This window comes from Rhamphochromis longiceps, linkage group LG7 (genome assembly GCF_057381845.1).
Source record: "Rhamphochromis longiceps isolate RC_006_pf linkage group LG7, R_longiceps_female_GT1.1, whole genome shotgun sequence".
NCBI classification, from domain to species: Eukaryota; Metazoa; Chordata; class Actinopteri; order Cichliformes; family Cichlidae; genus Rhamphochromis; species Rhamphochromis longiceps.
The window spans coordinates 71,887,529-71,908,393 of record NC_140563.1 but is presented as its reverse complement, the minus strand read 5'-3'; the positions used below and the strand labels follow the sequence as shown (position 1 = coordinate 71,908,393).

General features: G+C 47.1%; 1 protein-coding gene across 5 annotated transcripts in view; it reads left to right on the top strand.

The window, feature by feature from the left end:
- Positions 1–12,169, top strand: part of LOC146667003 (rab3 GTPase-activating protein catalytic subunit-like) — a 28,061-nt gene extending 15,892 nt beyond the window's left edge. Inside the window, exons 4-8 of one of the 5 annotated variants that reach the window (XR_014912841.1) lie at positions 141–233; positions 374–546; positions 1,155–1,243; positions 1,387–1,474; positions 11,604–12,169. Coding sequence is in view for 2 of the 5 variants with exons in the window: in XM_085415159.1 (XP_085271285.1) it covers positions 141–233; positions 374–546; positions 1,155–1,243; positions 1,387–1,405 (374 nt within the window). In the remaining 3 variants the exon portion in view is untranslated. Of the gene's footprint in view, positions 1–140; positions 234–373; positions 547–629; positions 856–1,154; positions 1,244–1,386; positions 3,666–11,603 lie in introns of those variants that run through there. The other 4 variants (XR_014912840.1, XR_014912842.1, XM_085415159.1 and 1 more) reach the window with 4 other exon arrangements.
- Positions 12,170–20,865: the final 8,696 nt, after the last annotated feature.

Genomic DNA, 20,865 nt, shown 5'->3' with positions numbered 1-20,865 from the left:
GGACTTTTCTTTTGTTGCCACGTCCATGATTTAGAAAATGTTACACAGATGTTGTCCTGCTTCGCTGTGCTGAAGCGTGTGCTTCATGAAAAGTTTGAATAAGAAAATATCAGGTCAGTAACTGTTTGTGTTCCCTGTAGGTGAGGCTGTGACAGAGCTCTTTAAACTCTGCTGTAGGACTGAGTGTACAGAGGAGATTCCTGGAAGAGGATACGCTGAAGATGAGGGCAAAGGTCAGGTTCCTGGCTTTACTTGTTGAGTGACCATACTGCATTCTGGAAACGTGCGTAGCTTACTGGGAGATCTGGGCATCTGTGCTGACCCGGGCCTCAGCAATTGAACAGAAACTCTTGGATGTGTTTGTCGTCTGTAGAAAACAGTGATATCAGCTCTGCTTTGTCCAAGCTGACCGAGCCAGCAGCAACTGTGCCCATTTCCAAACTGTCTGTCTCCAACATGGTGCACAGTGCCCGGAAGCACATTCGCCGCCATCGACGCATCGATGAGTCGCCCCTTAACACCGAGATACTCAATTCTGTCCTTCTGGTAAGAGTTAATCATGTAACCTGTTTAAAAGGCATTAACTAGTCGGAGTTGACTAATACTTGACTGAGTTTTAATGGTTTCAGCTCATTTTATGAGGAAACTGATTCTGACAGAAGAGGTGTGGATCCCGTGTTAGGAGACGGTGAGCGTGATATTCAGAGCAGCAGAGACCTCGGAGCGTGTGGTAGTTTGACTCGTACTGATGTGGCTCCTCTGCTTCTTTTCACAAACAGTTTTTCCTTCCTGGTTACTGTTGAGCCCGTCACACTCAGCAGCTCGAGCTCGAGCTAAGACAGCCTTGAATCTTAAAACTACAGCCGTAATTGCATTTATGTCTTAGAGTGCTGGCCACAGATATTGATCCCATCTGACAGAAGCTCAGTAAAGCACAAGAGCGTCATCTTAAACAGGATATCAGGCAGCGTTCTTATTTTTATTGTCTACTTCTGGTCACATCCTGCTTTTGCCACTGAGCGATCAGCATCCTGTGTTTTATCATGAAGTGATGACTACGTGAGCTGCACTTGTTTAATTCTTCTAACATCTATAAAACAACAGAGTTTCTAAATGACAGACTTATTTATTTGTGTTTGTGTCTCTGTTTCCAGATGCTGCTGTGGAGAAGTCTGACTGTAAGAATAACACTCAGCTGTCCAACTCCAGTGGGACATCGGAGCAAGAGAAAACCTCTGATTATGTATGTTTGCCTCTTCACCACTCGCACACTCAAGGTTACACTCAGGTCAGGTCCAATATAAGTTTCAGAGTGAAGACAGGCTCAGTGCTGTCAGTACTTTGTCAGGATTTTTATTGATTTCATGGTCTTTTCCCTCGTTGTAGAACCTTTTCCACCAGCTGAAGTCGGCCCCCAGTGACAGTCTGACCTACCGTCTGGCTCTGTGTGTGTGTCTGTTCAACTATTACTACGGTGGGCTGCGGGCTGTTCTCTAAGTAAATATATTTCTAAAGGTGCTTTGATGTGAAATTATCACCAGATGTCGGTAACAACACTTCCAATCCAGACGTGCAAAGGAATCAAACCACAGATGAAGTTGTGTAATAATACAAAGTGACACAGGGACATTTATTTATTACTTTATACAAATGTTGGTGATGACAGTTCATGGCAGCGTCTGTATGGAGAAACCAGTCCCATCATTGCTCATGACTTTGACCCACTCACCACACAAACAGTCTATAAATCCCGAATGCTCCGTGGATCCTTCCCACAGATTCAGCTCAGGTGATTGGCTGGGCCGTTCCAGCAGCTTTACTTGATTTCTCTGAAACCAACCGTTTCCATTGGCTGTGTTTGTGATCATGGTCTTGCTGAAACATCCATCCTTGTTTCATCTTCATCATCCTGGTAGATGGCAGCAGATTCTAATCAACAATGTCTCCATTCATCCTTCCTGGAGTTATGTTTAATGTCTCAGTGCTGTACGCTGAATAAACAGCCCCCCCCCCCATGATGCTCCCGCCTCCAGACTTCAGTGTTGCTGTGGTGTTTTTGGGGTGAAGCCACCCAAACATGGTGTGTTTACAGCCTTCAAAGAGTTCAGTTTTGGTCTTTTGTGACCAAACTATATTAAAGATAAAGCATATTGTTGTACCTATGCATTACACTGGAGCAGAGCTTACATACACTCAACAAAAATATAAACGCAACACCTTTGTTACTGCTCCCATTCCCCATGGGATGGACGTAGAGACCTAAAATTCATTCCAGATACACAATATAACCATCCCTCCCAAACAGTGGTCACAAATCAGTCCAAATGTGTGGTAGTGGGCACATCTGCTATATTGAGATAATCCATCCCACCTCACAGGTGTGCCACATCAGGATGCTGATCTGACATCATGAGTAGTGCACAGGTGTACCTCAGACTGCCCACAACAAAAGGCCACCCTGGAATGTGCAGTTTTGTCTCACAGCAAAATGCCACAGATGCCACAAGCAATGAGGGAGCGTGCAATTGGCATGCTGACAGCAGGAATGTCAACCAGATCTGTCGCCCGTGCATTGAATGTTCATTTCTCAACCATAAGCCGTCTCCACAGGCGTTTCAGAGAATATGGCAGCACATCCAACCGGCCTCACAACCGCAGACCTCGTGTAACCACACCAGCCCAGGACCTCCACATCCAGCAGGTTCACCTCCAAGATCGTCTGAGACCAGCCACCCAGACAGCTGCTGGAACAATTGGTTTGCACAACCAAACAATTTCTGCACAAACTGTCAGAAACCGTCTCAGGGACGCTCAACTGCATGCCCGTCGTCCTCATCGGGGTCTTGACCTGACTCCAGCTCGTCGCCGTAACAGACTTGTGTGGGCAAATGCTCACATTCGATGGCGTCTGGCACGTTGGAGAGGTGTGCGCTTCACGGATGAATCACAGCGCTTTGTGTTCTGCGTCCTGATTGGCTGCAGACTATTGTTGATCTCCTCCGTGCCGTCTCTCCTGTACAGTACAGAATCGCTTATTCATTGGTTCATTAATGATTCATTGATGTTGAATTATCTCTCAGCTGCTCTGTTCTCATGTGCTGGACCTGAAAACACGGTTTGATCTTTGGTTTCTGTAATACTGGACTTATTTGTCTACGAAGGTTTGAACTTTGAGAGCTTAAACAGGAGAGAAACGTGTGAAAATTTTCATGTCGGTCTGAGTGTATAAAGTGTGTAGTGACGGGTTTTACCTTAACACATCTATAATAATTGTAAAAAATAAAGTTGGCTACTTCAGATTTCACCAATCGCAGGTTATTTTTAGAACGTAACTCCCGCGATAAACGAGGGAGCGCTGTATACAAATACTGAGAAGTATAAAATTTGAATCCTGTCTCTCTCTGAGGTGCGGGGGGAAAAAATATCGACAAGTCGATCAACATCATCTACAGATACATTCGACATCTCGAGAAATGTAAATCGCCACTTGATTCGTCCATTTGGTTGAAAAACCCGACCTTGAACAAGGAGCGAATATCACACCGGAAACTAAGCGCTATGCGCCGGAAGTAGCATATGCTAAGGCGCACAGGTCTAAGTTATAGGTCTAAGTTCCCCATAATGCACTGGGTGTTTCTTCTTCACTCAACATGTGTTAGTACACCTCTCTGCATTCAGTCCGTCTGCCCCTCATCTATCGATGGATGTTAGAGGCTTTGGTTCCCACTGTCGCTCACAGATGGTCACCTAATGTTTCCTGTGTAACTGCAGGGTCTTTGCCTTATAACATAGAAGCAGCTTGAGGTAACTGTTGTGATGCTGTGTGTGTGTAATAAAGCTCCCTTACTGACAGTGGGTCACCACAGCTTGTAGCTCCATGTATTTGATGCGGCACGTTTGCCCTCGCTGACACAACCCTAAAGGGATTTGTGTGTATGAATAAAGTTTATTGTTCATACAGTTCATTGCTGTATGTCTGTGAAAGGCTGAATGAGGGTTGTAGCTCCCTCAGCAGCTGTGGAGCGATGGAGATGTGGTTAGTTAGACACGCTGCTTTAGTTTACACTACAAACCACACTCACCTGTTTACACTCCTTTTGTGTTACAACCACCTTGTTACACTCAAACACCAGATGATGCATCTGAGCCAACTAAGGATTCACTGAGACTGAAGAAGCTCGAGATCATAATGTGACCAAGTGGTCGGCGGGGTTATGCACAAAATAAATAAACTTGACAACGCCACCTAGGGGAATTACACCCCCAGGAAATATATTTAAGAAAAATAAATAAAAGGAATAAAAGAAGACCGCACAGATTCAAGGATGCACACTGAGGCAGGTTGGCTTCCAATATTAAAACAGTTTTATTTATAGAAATAAATAAAATATTATAAATAATATTTTATAAATAAAATATTAAAAGTCAAGATGTAGCGTCATTATTGACAGTGTCCTACAGTAAAAATAAACAATCGTGGAACTTGGACTTACCAGCAGCCGTGGAACCAAAAGAAAATCACACCAAAAGAATCACTGCAGACCACCCAGTGCTGTACAAAAGAAAGTGTGAAAACGACCCACCACCTGAGGTCCCAGGGCCACTGGCTCGTCCTCCTTCACTGAAATAAAACACAGAAAAGTATGTTAAAAGAATAAAAGGACACTGAGCGTCAGGCTCGCTACAAATCATAAAAAGACTAAAACACACTTTAATAACTTTAATAAAAGAAATCACACACACACACACACACACACACACGGGAAAGGCTTATTCCCCACGGGTCAAACTACCACTCGTGCTGGTAATAATTATTCTCAGGCGTAGGCCGGTCTGGCTCCCCACCGGCTGAGACCGGCCACCCAGGCGATTTAGAGTCCCAGCACGACACTCGGGCAGAGAATCACTTCAGCCCGATCACAGAAGTGTGGGTACGAGCAACAGTCCAGGGTAAAATAGAACACCAGGCGAACCCAAAAAAAAGGTAAGCCTACTTAATAAAAACAAGATAAGACAAAACAAGACAAGACAGCAGACTCCACCAAGGAGGAGTTCACAACAGCAACTGAGAAGGCAGTCCACTCTTCCAATTTAGGTTGGACAATTTACCATGGAGAGGTGAGTACAGCAGTGAACCCTGAAACAGATAAGTGTAACCTTAAACTCTTATAGCTATGAATGCTAATAAAAGTAGTTCTAACAGCTTACCCCAGGACCGGAGGCACTATACTCTCATTGGTGGAGATACCACGAACACCTCTCTCCGCAATGGCAGAATTAAACAGACTGCTGCGCTACAACAGGCCGGAAAAGGATATTAACACCAATTCCAGTATTCGGAGGGAATCCAAGGTTAAGCGAGAGCATACCTGTAGCTGTCGTATAATCGGCTCTTGCTGATCAGTCCGTCGCAGTACGCCAGCATTTACTGCTGTATCGTACCAGAAGCTCGGGAGGAATTAATCCAACAAGACATCGGCTTAGCTTTATACAGGCTAGCGCCACCCTGCAATCAATGTGCAGGTGGGTTCCCAATTAACCCGATCACCTGATACAAGGAGCGAGTGCAGTGGAAAGAGAGCGAGGGTGGTAGAGCGAGCGAGAGAGAGAGAGAATGAGAGAAGAAAAACAACGGAAGGCGAGTAGCCCATCTGGCTACAATAAGAATTTGAGGCTCAGCTGATACAGTATCATAGGAGAATCCAACCATTGTATGTCAAGAGACTATAGGCAGTGAAAGCTCCATCTGGAGGAGGAACGACGTGGTTCAGAGCGTTGCCTCCTGCAGCTGGTGACATGTTCAGATTTCAGCTCTGTCGGTTAGAAAGTCTGTTTTTGTTTTTCATCTGTGTGTTGCTCTTTCATCCTTTTCTTCTTCCTGTTTCTTGCATCAAGCTGGCTGACTTCACCACTGATGAGGTAACCATGAGCAGTAAGCCTCGTGTCGCTCACAGTTACATTTAACATAGTGCGATAAACACACTCAGTCATTATAAGGTACATCCTCTAAAGGTTCACATAACAGACAAACAGGATAATAAAAATAATCTGGTTCTTTGCAGCGTCCTCAGATGAACAACACACGACATTATTACACGTCTCAGTATTTGTTACACTGAACACAAATATAAACACAACACTTTTGTTTCCATGAGCTGAACCGGATCCTGACTGGTTTTGCGACATGTGTGTCATTGTGCTACACATGTACGGCATATTTCAGAGTGGCCTTTTATTGTGGGCAGTCTCAGACACACCTGTGCAATATTCATGCTGTCTAATCAGCACCTTGACATGCCACACCTGTGAGGTGGGATGGATTATCTCAGCTAACGAGAAGTTCTCACTAACACACATTTAGACAGATTTGTGAGCAGTGTTTGCGAGCAATGTTCCCTGTAATGTTTCACGTGTCTGAACACACAAACTCCCTGAGCGTCCCTTGGACCACTGTGAGCAACAGCAGACGTGTGCACTGTGGTCACACCAGCATCCAAGAATACTTTTACACAACAAGACTTCTTCAAAAAAGTAACTGAGTTTTGCAAACAGAGTTTTTTGCAGCTGTTTACCTAAAAATGCAGCCGAGGTGTTTTTTAAATAAACATTTCAAACTATTTGCAGAACAATCAGCTGTTCTGCATCAAATCTGATGCCACACAAATTATTTGTGCCGCTGCAAAAAATAATTTCTGTCCACTATGAGATGAAGGAGAACAACAGCCTGATACCTGCAGGCCTGACAGCAGCAGATGTGTCACTGCTGCAACACCTGTAAACCATTGTTCTGACACACACAACAAAACTATTGACTACACTACACACTAACTACACACTAACTACACTCTTAACTACACACTAACTACACTCTAACTACACAAGATTTGTGCTAAACTTGGCAATCGCATCTCAAACACGCCGTCACTCCTAAAACTTCCCCCTTCCTAAACAACTAAATGTCATGTTGCCATATCATTTTTTGATTGGTCGACATGGTGCATTTTTCCACCAATAGGAAAGGCTGGTGGGGGTTTGTTTTGGTGTTGTTTTTGCTCACAGGCTTTCGAGCGTTTTCCTTATAAAACGGCGTTTTTACCGTTTCTTCCTGCAGTAAATATAAACAACGACAGTATTCAGGAAGAAAACCAAACATTGCAGATATTTTATCATAACTCTGGTTTTACGTGGCCGATCAACACAATTCAAAAACTGGTATAAAGTCCACACTTTGTCCGTCAGTTGTTCCGTCTGTCCTGCTCACATCTCCAATGGTTGTACACGTTGTCATTAACGTGGCTTCACTCCACATCAGCCGCTTTGCTAAAACACCGGTGTCGCACATAAGGACGCTGTCATAGCCTGTCAGCCACGTTGATCAGCTGCGTATATACGAATGTGAATCGCGTGATTGGCTGGACTACGGGATAAGGTGGCCTCGTTCTGATCCCATACGGGAGCAGCCAGTCACTGACTAACACTGCAAAACAGAATCGTTAAAGTTTTCATTTTAATTTCAATTCAGGTGATTTTTCTTTTTTTTTTTTTTTTGTGCGCAACGCAGATTTTCTGTGCAGAGACCGTGCCAGCAGTGCGCAATTGTGCCAGCAGTGCGCAATTGTGCACGCGCGCAGCTTAGAGGGAACATTGCTTGCGAGTGTCGGGTCTTTTGTGTTTGTAGAAAATGTTTCATATCTTTGAGTTGAGCTCATGGAAAACAGGAGCAAAAACAAAAGTGTTGCGTTTATATTTTTGTTCAGTGTAAATGATAAAACATCAGGTTTGACCCAGAATACAGTTTGATCCACATGATGGCGCTGTGAAAAGTGCGCGCTGTACTGGTGGCACCAGTGTCCCCAGCCCACAGACCAGTGCTGCCACTAATCGAGTTTCATTAGCAGCATCTAAATGCTGTTTAAAGGTGGACTTCATCTGTCACACAGGAGCAGTTTGGCTTCGCTTTGCTTAAATAATGACCTGGTGTATTTCTGTATACACACCTGCTAAGGATCAGGTGACTCTTATAATAAAAGGTTAATACGTAAAACCTTAAAAATAAAAAGGGCTGTTTTTAGCAGTATTTAGGCTGCAGTCTGTGTATTATGTCCATGATATTCTACAGTGGGGCAAAAAAGTATTTAGTCAGCCACCGATTGTGCAAGTTCCCCCACTTACCTGATTACCTGATTACCTGACAGGAAGACCACAATATTTACGTCTCCCACAGTGTGTGTCTGACAAGGTGATTAGCAACACAGGGGCACCACAGGGGACTGTCCTCTCCCCCTTCCTCTTCACCCTCTACACCACAGACTTCAGCCACTGCACAGAGACCTGCCATCTTCAGAAGTTTTCTGATGACTCTGCGGTGGTTGGATGCATCAGCAGGGATGATGAGACAGAGTACCGGGCTGTGGTCGACTCCTTTGTCACGTGGTGTGAGCAGAATCATCTGCAGCTCAACGTGGCAAAGACCAAGGAACTGATCGTGGACTTCAGGAAGACCAGGAAACACTTGACCCCTGTTTCAATCCAGGGGGTCAGTGTTGACATTGTGGAGGACTATAAATACCTTGGAGTACACATTGACAATAAACTGGACTGGGCTAAAAACACCACAGCACTTTACAGGAAGGGCCAGAGTCGTCTCTATTTTTTGAGGCGACTGAGGTCCTTCAACATCTGCCAGAAAATGCTGAGGATTTTCTATGAGTCTGTGGTGGCCAGTGCGATCCTCTATGCTGTTGCATGCTGGGGGAGCAGGCTGAGGGTCGCAGATGCCAACAGACTTAATAAACTGATCCGTAAGGCCAGTAATGTTGTGGGGATGGAGCTGGACTCCCTCAAGGTGGTGTCGGAGAGGCGGATGCTGTCCAAGATAAAGACAATGTTGGATAACACCTCCCACCCACTCCATGACATGTTGGTCAGTCACAGGAGCTCGTTCAGTGAGAGACTGAGATTACTGAAAAGCACCACTGAACGACACAGGAAATCATTCCTGCCTGTGGCCATCTCCCTGTACAACGCATCCACTTAACACACTGTTTGCTGCTACAGCTACACATGTTTCTTTTCCAAATATTTATTTATAAGTGACTTATGTATGTATGTATGTATATATATGTATATATTGTACTATTCTTAGTTAGCGTATTGTCTGTCTTGTCTTAATGTTGGTTTAAAATGGAGCACTGTAACAAAAAATAATTTCCCCCAGGGATCAATAAAGTATTCTGATTCTGATTCTGATTCTGATTAAAATGATGACAGAGGTCAGTAATTTGCACCAGAGGTACACTTCAACTGTGAGAGACAGAATGTGAAAAAGAAAATCCATGAATCCACATGGTAGGATTTGTAAAGAATTTATTGGTAAATCAGGGTGGCAAATAAGTATTTGGTCACCTCAAACATGGAAAATCTCTGGCTATCACAGACCTGTAACGTCTTCTGTAAGACGCTTTTCTGTCCCCCACTCGTTACCTGTATGAATGGCACCTGTTTGAACTCATCATCTGTATAAAAGACACCTGTCCACAGCCTCAAACAGTCAGACTCCAAACTCCGCCATGGCCAAGACCAAAGAGCTTTCGAAGGACACCAGGAAAAGTATTGTAGACCTGCACCAGACTGGGAAGAGTGAATCTACAATAGGCAAGCAGCTTGGTGTGAAAAAATCAACTGTGGGAGCAATCATCAGAAAATGGAAGACATACAAGACCACTGATAATCTCCCTTGATCTGGGGCTCCACGCAAGATCTCATCCCGTGGGGTCAAAATGATCATGAGAACGGTGAGCAAAGATCCCAGAACCACACGGGGGGACCTGGTGAATGACCTGCAGAGAGCTGGGACCAAAGTAACAAAGGTCACCATCAGTAACACACTACAACGGCAGGGAATCAAATCCCGCAGTGCCAGACGTGTACCGCTGCTGAAGCCAGTGCATGTCCAGGCCCGTCTGAAGTTTGCCAGAGAGCACATGGATGATACAGCAGAGGATTGGGAGAATGTCATGTGGTCAGATGAAACCAAAGTAGAACTTTTTGGTATAAACTCAACTCGTCGTGTTTGGAGGAAGAAGAATACTGAGTTGCATCCCAAGAACACCATACCTACTGTGAAGCATGGGGGTGGGAACATCATGCTATGGGGCTGTTTTTCTGCCAAGGGGACAGGACCACTGATCCGTGTTAAGGACAGAATGAATGGGGCCATGTATCGTGAGATTTTGAGCCAAAACCTCCTTCCATCAGTGAGAACTTTGAAGATGAAACGAGGCTGGGTCTTCCAACATGACAATGATCCAAAACACACCGCCCGGGCAACAAAGGAGTGGCTCCGTAAGAAGCATTTGAAAGTCCTGGAGTGGCCTAGCCAGTCTCCAGACCTCAACCCCATAGAAAATCTGTGGCGGGAGTTGAAAGTCCGTGTTGCTCGGCGACAGCCCCAAAACATCACTGCTCTCGAGAAGATCTGCATGGAGGAATGGGCCAAAATACCAGCTACTGTGTGTGCAAACCTGGTAAAGACCTATAGTAAACGTTTGACCTCTGTTATTGCCAACAAAGGTTATGTTACAAAGTATTGAGTTGTATTTTTGTTATTGACCAAATACTTATTTTCCACCCTAATTTACGAATAAATTCTTTACAAATCCTACCATGTGGATTCATGGATTTTTTTTTCACATTCTGTCTCTCACAGTTGAAGTGTACCTCTGGTGCAAATTACTGACCTCTGTCATCATTTTAGGTGGGGGAACTTGCACAATCGGTGGCTGACTAAATACTTTTTTGCCCCACTGTACATTACAGTAAAAACAGTAATTATATAAAGAACAGATGGATCAGGATCCTGTCTGTGTCTTTACTATGATCTCAGCTGATAATGAGGCTTGAAAGAGACATGTTTGAACTTTTGCATTGATCAGACAAATAAGCCTGCATGTTTGCATGAGCTTTAACTGTAAAACATGAAGCCTTTATTATTAAAAAAACAAAACCCTTTTAGTGTCATACAGGTAAGAAAGCAGCGAAGCGTTTTTCTCTCTAACAGATGTTTCATCTGTTTTCTCTGCCGTTGCTCTGATGGGACCTGCAGGGTGTTTTTGGTGACGTGGAGGTTTGCACAGTTGCTGCCTGTGGTGTGTGTAGAAATGTTCATGTTCTAGTCCCACTGTGAAGCACATAGACGTGTCCTGACTTCCTGTCTGTCCCACACTCTGTCTCTGTTTGTTGCTGCCAACAGTACAAGTCATCTTTGCAGATTTTACTGAATTAACAAAAACATATTTACTGAAAGACTTATTCAGTAAACATGTTTGTTACACTGAGACTGAAACAGAGATCCCTGTTTACGCTCATAGAAAACGAGCCTCTGTTTTACTTTATTGAAATCATTTCTAATCACAGACAGGATCAGCAGCGTGCAGCTGCAGTGAGGTGTTAGTAGAGGAGCTGTGTTTGTGAGCTGTAGTCTGGATCAGGTCTCTGTGGGAGACTCGGTTACAGTACTTCTGAATATCCACGTGTCCACCTCACACAGCACATTTCTTCAGAATCGGTTGCTGTTTGCTAACATTTGACCTTTGCCCTTTTAGGCTGCCCTTCTGGCGCCCGTCGATGAGGACTTGGGATCTGACAAGAAGCAAACTGGGGGAAGTAGCAGAGTACCAGACTTCCCTCCTCCAGCAGGCCGGGAGATCTTGTTGCGCACCTGTGTGCCGCGACCAGCAGCGTACTCCAAGGCGCTGCCTCAGCGGCTCTTCTGTGTCCTGATGAGGGAGGAGTTTAGGTTGACCGGAGGCTTTTCCACAGACACGTCCTCCTTTTAAGTCCTGTGAACAATTCACACCTGGGATGAAGATAAGTGAAGGACACAGGATGGAGACTTTCACATGTATGAATGTGGCCATGGAGTAAGATCATAGAAATACATTTCTTCATTTGTTTGCTTTATTTGTAAGAACGGTGCAATATTTCAGCATCTACGGCTCGCCCAAGCTTAAAAGCAGGAAGCAGTATATTACTGGCATTGATTAAGAAGCATTTATGGCTTTGTCTGGAAATATGTGAAACTAAATCCTTCTGTGTATTCATAAATCTGCAGCTTCCTGCAGCTGTGATAAAACAGTTTCACACTAAAACCTTCATTTTACCTTCAAAGCTTCTCTTGATGCCTTTTTAAGGAAATGAAATTTGTCGTTAGGATGGAGTTCCCCATCCTGCACTCACCACACGCTAACACAACCTTCTCAACTCTGATATTTAGTAGATTATATTTCAGTTGCAGGGATTGGTCCTGATGGTAAACATGAGAGTCGGTGAGGACTTCATGGGTCGTTTCAGCTGAGCTCCATCCTCCAGCATGTCCTGCTGCTGGATTAACACACAGCTGTTTGTTTGCATCCAACCAGAACCAGACCGTGCAGTTCTTATTCCTGTTCATAAGCTGATTGTTCAAACATGAAGCTCTTTGACGTTGTATAAAAACTGAAACGACACTTTACAGCTGACTGTGATGTTTTAAATGGAGCTGGTTCCTCGAGGCGCGTCCGACAGCATGAGGGGAAACTTGGTTTTGTCATATTTTCTTTGTTTTGTTAAGGGTGTATCCATCCCATGATACAGACACATACAGTTTAAACGATGTTTAATGTTAATCAAAACTTCTAAGATCCAGGTTGAATAAAACAGCATTAGGTGTGTGATTTCACTCTGCTCCACACACCTGCGTGCTCCAATCAGAGACACCAGAGGAACAGGTGATGAATGTGATGGGGAATGATAGGTTTGTAGCATAAACCTATTCGCTGGAACGTTAAGGACAATCTGCTACGCAGCAAAAAGCAAGACTCAAGGCACCAAAGTTCTCTGGTTCACTCATGCATGAGGGAGATCTGGCTGGAGCCAAGTGTCGTCCCACCACTTGACCTCCGTCAGACTCTCAGCCAGACTCCCCAGAGCACTCCTTTTATTGTGGTGACATGAATATGCATTGGGTCATTAACATATAACATCTTACATAGGTATACATGTGAACAAAGAATACTGTGTGTGTGAGGTCAAGATGTGACCCTGTGAAGACTCCCCAAAGCTGGTGCCAGGAGTCTAACAGGTCCATCTAAACAAAAGGCTCTTACACTCAAACAGATATACATGTGTTTGCTATACCATATATCAAGAAAAGATAAAACCTCTCCTAGGGGGTGTGATCTATGCCAGAACACACTCTGTAGAGGAGTGAACGCACTCCCCTCTTCATGCTACACAGAGTTGTTACAGACCTCCTAGGATGAGACATTCTTTCAATCTACAATTGATTATACACTTCTAAGCATATATGAGTAAATGTTTCTAAGCATAAATGACAATCAACAATACAAAACCTAACATTCCCCCCTTTATTGACCTTTATGCTAGAAAAGTTTCCAGTTATGAATACCTCATGTCTGACAGTTTCAATGCCAACATTGTTATACTCAGCATACGTCAAATCACCCTAAATCACTGTAAAAGTACAGAGTTTAACAAAGGTATTAGCGGATATCCCATTCCCCATTGATCTCATCTCATGGCAAACTGCATCCTACAAACAAACAAAGAAATTGTTAATTTAATAGTGAAAATAAGAAGATAACATTTTCAAAAACATCCCATCTTGGTGATGCTTCCTCCGGGTGTGCAATCACATGTCTCTCTGCAGAGTGGTTTGAGTTCTGCAGGGTGTCATAAATGTCTCTTCCAGTTGTTTCCATCACTGTCCATAGGACCAGAGTCCAAATGTATGTAGAATAGACATTCAAACATACCAGTTAGTTTTGTTGTTTGTCAACATGGGTCTCAGCTATTTCCAAAGCTGCAGACCTCATAGGAAACTGCTGTTATCACCACCATAGCTTCTGGTTCCTGTGCTTTTCACAGAATCATGATGTCATCCTTAGACTCCTTCCAACGCTGCTGAAGGTTTAAGGCAGAGCACGTCGTACACCTTAGTTGTCTTCCTCAGCGTCAACATTGAATCTTTCATTGTATTTAAAATCTTGCTGTGGGAAGTCTCCTCTTGATCTCCTGGAAGCTCAGTAGCACAGCTCTCTGTGTGATGTCTGCTGTGCTGAAGATGATCTCTGATCCTCCTGAAGTCTCTCTCCTGGCCTCAGCTCCCATCTTGTGGACGATCCTCTCAGGCACTCCTTTTCGTCATGGATAGTCCTGATTTTGGGCCTGCTGGATCTGTCTCAAAACATTCAGGGCGTCAGTCATGTTTGATGAATGTGCGTCTTCTTTATGTAAATGCAGCATGTGTTGTTGAAGAGGACACAAAGTCCCCTTTCTCTGCTAATATCATAGAGTAGTTCTTCCCTGAGAGTTGGTCCAGGAACATATATAGTGTGGGGTATGTTGCCGTGCTGGGTAGATGGGAACAGACATAATAGTCTGTATTTGCCGATTCTGCTTTTGTTCTGTCGTGGATATAACGGTACCAGGCATTATTCATCCATGGAGGGATGTGGTCTTGCATCATGTCTCTTAGGTGAGAGTTGTCATGTGTCCATCCTCTCTGCCTTCCTCCTGGTTCAGCTGATTCCGGCACCAGCTGGGGTCCTGTAAAGGTGAGCGTCGTAGTCAAGGTAACCAAGAGGGTCCACCTTCCCATGGTTGCACACAGGTGCGTCACGCCTCGCACTTGGTTGCCCTAGAGTTGATCAGAGGCTGGAGGTTGAAGTGCGAGCTTACCCTACGGGGGCTCAATCAGCACTCCCCCCTCACCACTGAAACAACCAAGTGTGAGATTTCTCTATTGTGCTGTCTTGGGGGTGCCGGGGTTTCCTGGGACCTCGACCTCTTTGCAGTGGCTCTGATAAATCCAGGAGGGTCTCTCGCTATTTTGCAGGCAGTTGAAATGGTCCTTGCTGTGGCTTCAAGGTCTGATCTCATGATGGGCCCCAACCAGCTTGACCTTTGACCTCAACCACTGCCTGGGCTGTCCGCTATGCCTGGAATGTTTCTCGCGTCTCACTGCTGCACCTGTATTTCAGAAAAACTTCTATTTGGAGAGCACGTCAACAATCATCAAACCACATTCTTTAGTTCAGTGAACTTCACTTATAGGCCATCAAAGCCTCATCTGAACATGTAAATAAACGGTTAATCACACAACTCACTGCAACAATAATAGTAAACATTGTTTAGTGTTAATTCTGGACCCCACCACTTGACGCATGGACACTCTCATGCGTCAACTCATCAAACTCAGATTCCTGTCTGAAAGAAAAAGGGTAGCCAGATCATGTCCCAGGCAACAGCAGGGCATCTCCTCCCCTGGAGCAGCACCACCCTGGACCTATAATCCTGCAATAAAAATGTTAGTGTGTTTTGCATATTAAAAGTCACAAGGGGAAATCAAATAAGGAACAATACACAAAAAGACATGAATACTAAGACTGCTGGGCCAACATGGCCCAGGATCATGACATCACCCCCCCCCCCCCCAAGGGCCGGCTCCCGACAGCCCAAACCCGAGAACCAAAACACAAGACAAACAGAACAACCCACCCAGGGCGGGAGGCGGGGGACCCGGACGGAGGGAACAAAACCAAACAAAGACGAGGAGCATGAACCAAAACTGAGCCCACAAAGACACAAAAACAGTTCAAAACAGGGAGGCAAATGTCCAAAGAGGTCAGAAGGTCAACCTGGGGGGCGACAGCACAAAAGTTCACAATTCAGCTGTTCCGGGGCCGGAAAAAGTGGCAGTGGCCGGCAGAACAGATCCGGAGGCCGGCCGCGTGGAAGACGGCGGCGGCTACAGAGCGGGTCCGGAGGCCGGCCGCGTGGAAGACGGCGGCGGCTACAGAGCGGGTCCGGAGGCCGGCCGCGTGGAAGACGGCGGCTGCTACAGAGCGGGTCCGGAGGCCGGCCGCGTGGAAGACGGCGGCAGCTACAGAGCGGGTCCGGAGGCCGGCCGCGTGGAAGACGGCAGCGGCTACAGAGCGGGTCCGGAGGCCGGCCGCGTGGAAGGCAACGGCGGCAATGACGTAGAGACAGGTCAGGGGGCCGACCGTGCGGAAGGCAACGGCGGCGACTCAGGCGAAGGCGGTCTTGGGGCCGACCACGACGGCGATGACGTCTGGCTAGAGGCCCAGAAACTGGCCGACGATGCCGAGGTACCGGATGTACTTTGGACGGGGGTGTAACAACCAGGCGTGGAGGATGAAGGCTCGGAGGCCGGACCAGGCGTGGCAGAAGCAGAGGCTGCGGCTGGACCAGACGACGCAGAAGTAGATGGTGGCTGGACGGGCTCCCCGGGCCCTCCAGCTGACGTGGCTCGAGGCTGAACGGGCCCCTCGGACCCTCCAGCGGAGACAGGAGGCTGAATGGGCCCCTCGGACCCTCCAGCGGAGACAGGAGGCTGAACGGGCCCCTCGGACCCTCCAGCCGACGTGGCGTGAGGCTGAACGGGCCCCTCGGACCCTCCAGCCGACGTGGCGTGAGGCTGAACGGGCCACTCGGACCCTCCAGCGGAGACAGGAGGCTGAACGGGCCCCTCGGACCCTCCAGCCGACGTGGCGTGAGGCTGAACGGGCCACTCGGACCCTCCAGCGGAGACAGGAGGCTGAACGGGCCCCTCGGACCCTCCAGCTGACGTGGCGTGAGGCTGAACGGGCCCCTCGGACCCTCCAGCGGAGACAGGTGGCTGAACGGGCCTCTCGGACCCTCCAGCTGACGTGGCGTGAGGCTGGACGGGACCCTCGGACCCTCCAGCTGATGTGGCGTGAAGTGGTGTGCCTGCTGCAGGGTGCTGGAGTGGCACACCCAGGCATTCAGCTACAGATGCAGGATGAGCAGTTATGGAGACCCCTGGCAAAACAGAGAGCTGAGCAGGGGGCTGAGCCGTTACCCTGGCAGAAGAAAGATGCCGCTGACTCTCTGGGGAATTTAATGTAACATCACACGGTTCATTTCCCACCAGATCACCCCTGAAAACATTATTCATTTGGTCACCGTCTGGTTCAGAACCCAGAACAGACATGTCCATGGCAGTCTGGGAGAAAGTGGTGTCGCAGCCAAGTACTAGGTGTGTGTTCCTTTCAGAGGTCTGCCTGTCATTGTCCAAATTCATATTCTCGTTTTCCTTCACAAACATAAAGTCAGAGTCTTTATTCTCAGTATTTGGTTCTTTTAACTCAGAAGCAGAAAAACACAAACTCAGATTGGCTGCCTCACCCTCACCAGAATTACATTGATTAATCTTGAACACACAGGCAGCATCTACCCCATAATATTGCCCAGAGTCAGTAACAGTCTCTGCACCATCTCTAGCGGAAATCTCGCCATTCCTAGCAAGCAAGTTAACTGTTATGGACAAACCCTGTTCGAAAAGTGGACCCCCAAGGCTCTCAGCACAGTTTATTTCCTCTGTCACAGGAAGACAACGTGACGTTTCTTCAGTGTCCACCTGTGACAGGGTTTCAGTCACCAAAGGGGCTAGTTCGACCACATGAGCTGCATTTATAACTGAACCGTTCCTAGAAACATGATTAATCAGTTCACGGCTAGGTTCCTGGACATCCATTAAGTCGGCACAACTGGTCAAACAAGACACATACACGCTCATTTTGCAGTCATGTGGTGGACTTGTAACCTCATCGGTGTCTGTGCTTACACACACAGTAGTTACACTTCCTTCTGATGGGACGGCTGGCACTAGGTTAACGGCAAGAGTCTGAATAAACTCTTCTGTGATTGGTTTGACAGAGCCATTAGCTTTAGCAGTGACCACATTAGTCACAAACAAATCAAAAGTGATGCTGTCAGAGGGGATTGAAGCCTCATTATGCTCTGACTGACAGGAATCATGCGGCTCGGCCTGGTATTTCGCAGTCTCAGGCCTGCATTCCCCAGCTAGCCCCCCCACCAGAAGCTGACTTAGACAGAGACTCTGAGTCATCTATGAATGGAGGTGCCGCTAACACAGTGTCTAATAGAGCTGTGGCTGCCAGTGGTGGTGCAGACTGTGAGCTTACTATATCAGTAGTACTCCCAACCAACACCCCATCCTGAAATGATTTAGAAGAATCAAAAGAACATGGTTCCAAATTTACGCAAACTGACGGTAAAACATGACCATTAGAGACAGTATCGGAGGCCCAGATCTCAGCTTCAGCATTCCCTGCACCCTGAGGGGTGCTGGAGCTACATGGTTCAGACATGTGTGCCCCATCTTCTTCCGGGGGGCACAATTCACTCTTAGAGTTCAGAGCATAGACCACATTGCCATTACTGTTCTCTTGACCTGGAACACAAAACTCAGGTGAATTGTGCTTGTTGAGTACAGGAGTGAGAGCATCACTCAGAGATCGCTTTGAATTGTTCTCCTCTGGTTTACACAATTCATAACAAGTAGATGAGTCACAAGATGGATGAGCTAAGGAACAGTCAAGTTGATCACCGGGTACAGACAGGGTGTCATTATTAAAGTCACACCGCTCATGACCAGAGGTTATATCACCACCCTTCACACCAAACATGAGTTCGTGATCAATACTTTCATCGTTTAGCAAGAGAATGGGTGGTGTTGAGGAGCACTGGGTCGCTATCGCTCCTCCAGCACATGTAGAAATTGTCTTTATCTCTGGAGCGTCTGCGAACCCTTCATGACAGTCACATTCCAGCAACTCAGGAAGACTTTGAGGCGAAAGATTGTCACTAACCTCTATTATTAACGGAGTCCGAGAGGAAACGAGAGTTCCACCAACCTCCAGCTGCTGCATGGTGCTGCGGCGACGTGGATGTCGCCTCTTCCTTGAGGAAACCACTGAGGCTGAAGCATTGGCTGTTGGGGAAGTGAGGGGTGGCAGACCCTGGCAGCTCCGAGGGCCCCCGAGAGCCAGGCGTGTTCCCCGAAAGATGTGCTGACAATCGGGGGTGAGCCACGGCATTCCCCGGAGCTCCTCCTCTACGTGGGTGCAAGCTGCTTGCTGCCGCTCACAGAGGCCGGCCTCCATGATTTCCGTAGTAGCTCTTTCTGAACAACTAAACACAGTTCTGTCAGCTTTGGAGCACAATTCCGCTATAGTTTCCGGCCCCGGCAAATCAATGCTCATCTCCCTCTTCTCCATAGAAGGATCGTGAGGCACAAAAACACAGTCACTCACCGGAGTTAGCGCGGTGCAACAGCGGCGCCGGCGCCGCTTCTTTCTGGTAGCTGGTGCCATGGACGCTGATGCCACCAAAGCAGAGGGTGACGTAGCGGCAATCTCATCCTCTGCCCATATCCTCGCTAAAGGCGAGGCAGGGGAAGTGAAGTCCGAGCGGGGTGGAGAGGGCGAGCGGCTGGTAGGCGATGCAACAGGTGTGAGTTCCTCCTCCAGAATGAGCCAGGGCTTCCACCGGAGCTCGTCCTCCCGATAAGCCCGTAACACCTGCTGCCGCTCTTCCTCACCAAAGTCTATGGCCTCCGTCATCTCTGTGCGCTGCGCCGTGTGGCCAGACCGCGGTGAAGACCCGGAAGCCGATGAGGCGCGAGCGGATGGTGTGACGGTGGTGAGCCTCACCGTTCCGACCCTAACTGCGTCTGGCTCGCGAAGCAGCGGGGAAACAGGACAACAGCAGGGCTCTGGCGGCGCAGCCCGCACACTGGGCAGCTGCGGCTGCGGACGGAGTTGGAGAGCGGTGACGAGAAAGTCAACGATCAGCGGGTGTAGTGCCTCCCATAACCAGGGAAATACAGACGCGCATACTCCCACTTGGCGGGCTAACTCCTCCCGTTCCTCCACTCCGGAACACTGCAGCCATTTGCTACATAGCGACTCCACCGTCTGGATGATCCCACTCTCTTGTGTCGCTGGGTCCGGCATGGTCGCGTCGTACTGTCACGGTCGCAGTGGCAGACCGTGTGGAGAGTGTGTTGAGGACCCAGGTGCGAACACAAGTGAGGATACGGGAGTGCACTTAAACAAAAGCGAGCCTTTTATTGTGGCTGATGATCACGAAAGAAACAAACAAGAATGAGGGCAGCACAAGAGCAGGAACTAAACAAACCTAAACTGGGAACAATCTATGCTATGGCTGGGGATACAAAAGACTGGGCATGGAAACACGGAGGGTGGGAACACAGACGACGCGACACAGACTACATGAAACACAGAGACTAAATACACAAGAGGGATGATCAGGGGAAGTGGCCACCCATGGGAGCACAGCTGACACAGATAAACATAACAAGACATGGCAGGAGTAAACAACACTGACGGGAGACTGTCAAAGTAAAACAGGAAGTACACAGAGGTGCAGACCGGAGGAGAGAGAGCGCACGGGCATAGTGGGCTGGGGAAACATGGAATGAAACACAAGGAGGGGACACGAGGGCTCTCAGATACATAGAGGGGCACACAGGGGATAAAAGTCACAAGGGGAAATCAAATAAGGAACAATACACAAAAAGACATGAATACTAAGACTGCTGGGCCAACATGGCCCAGGATCATGACAATATTAAGCCCGCAGGTTCCCCTCAGGATCCTTTTCCTCCACAATTTTTAAAATAATTTTTCCTAGTATAGAGCAGTATGTCCTTGACATTATTAACAGCAGTCTGACTTCTGGTGTGGTTCCTGCAAATTTCAAAACCTGGCCTTGATCACACAGTTTTAGCTAATTATAGGCTTGTTTCCAAGCTGCCTTTACTTTCCAAGGTTTTAGAGAAATTGTTTTTAGTCAACTGAAAGATTTTCTAGATGATAATGGCATCTTTGAGGTTTTTCAGTCAGGTTTTAAAACCCTTCATAGCACAGAATCTGCATTATTAAGGGTTTGTGGGGTGGCTGTAGCTCAGGCGGTAGAGCAGGTCATCTACTGATT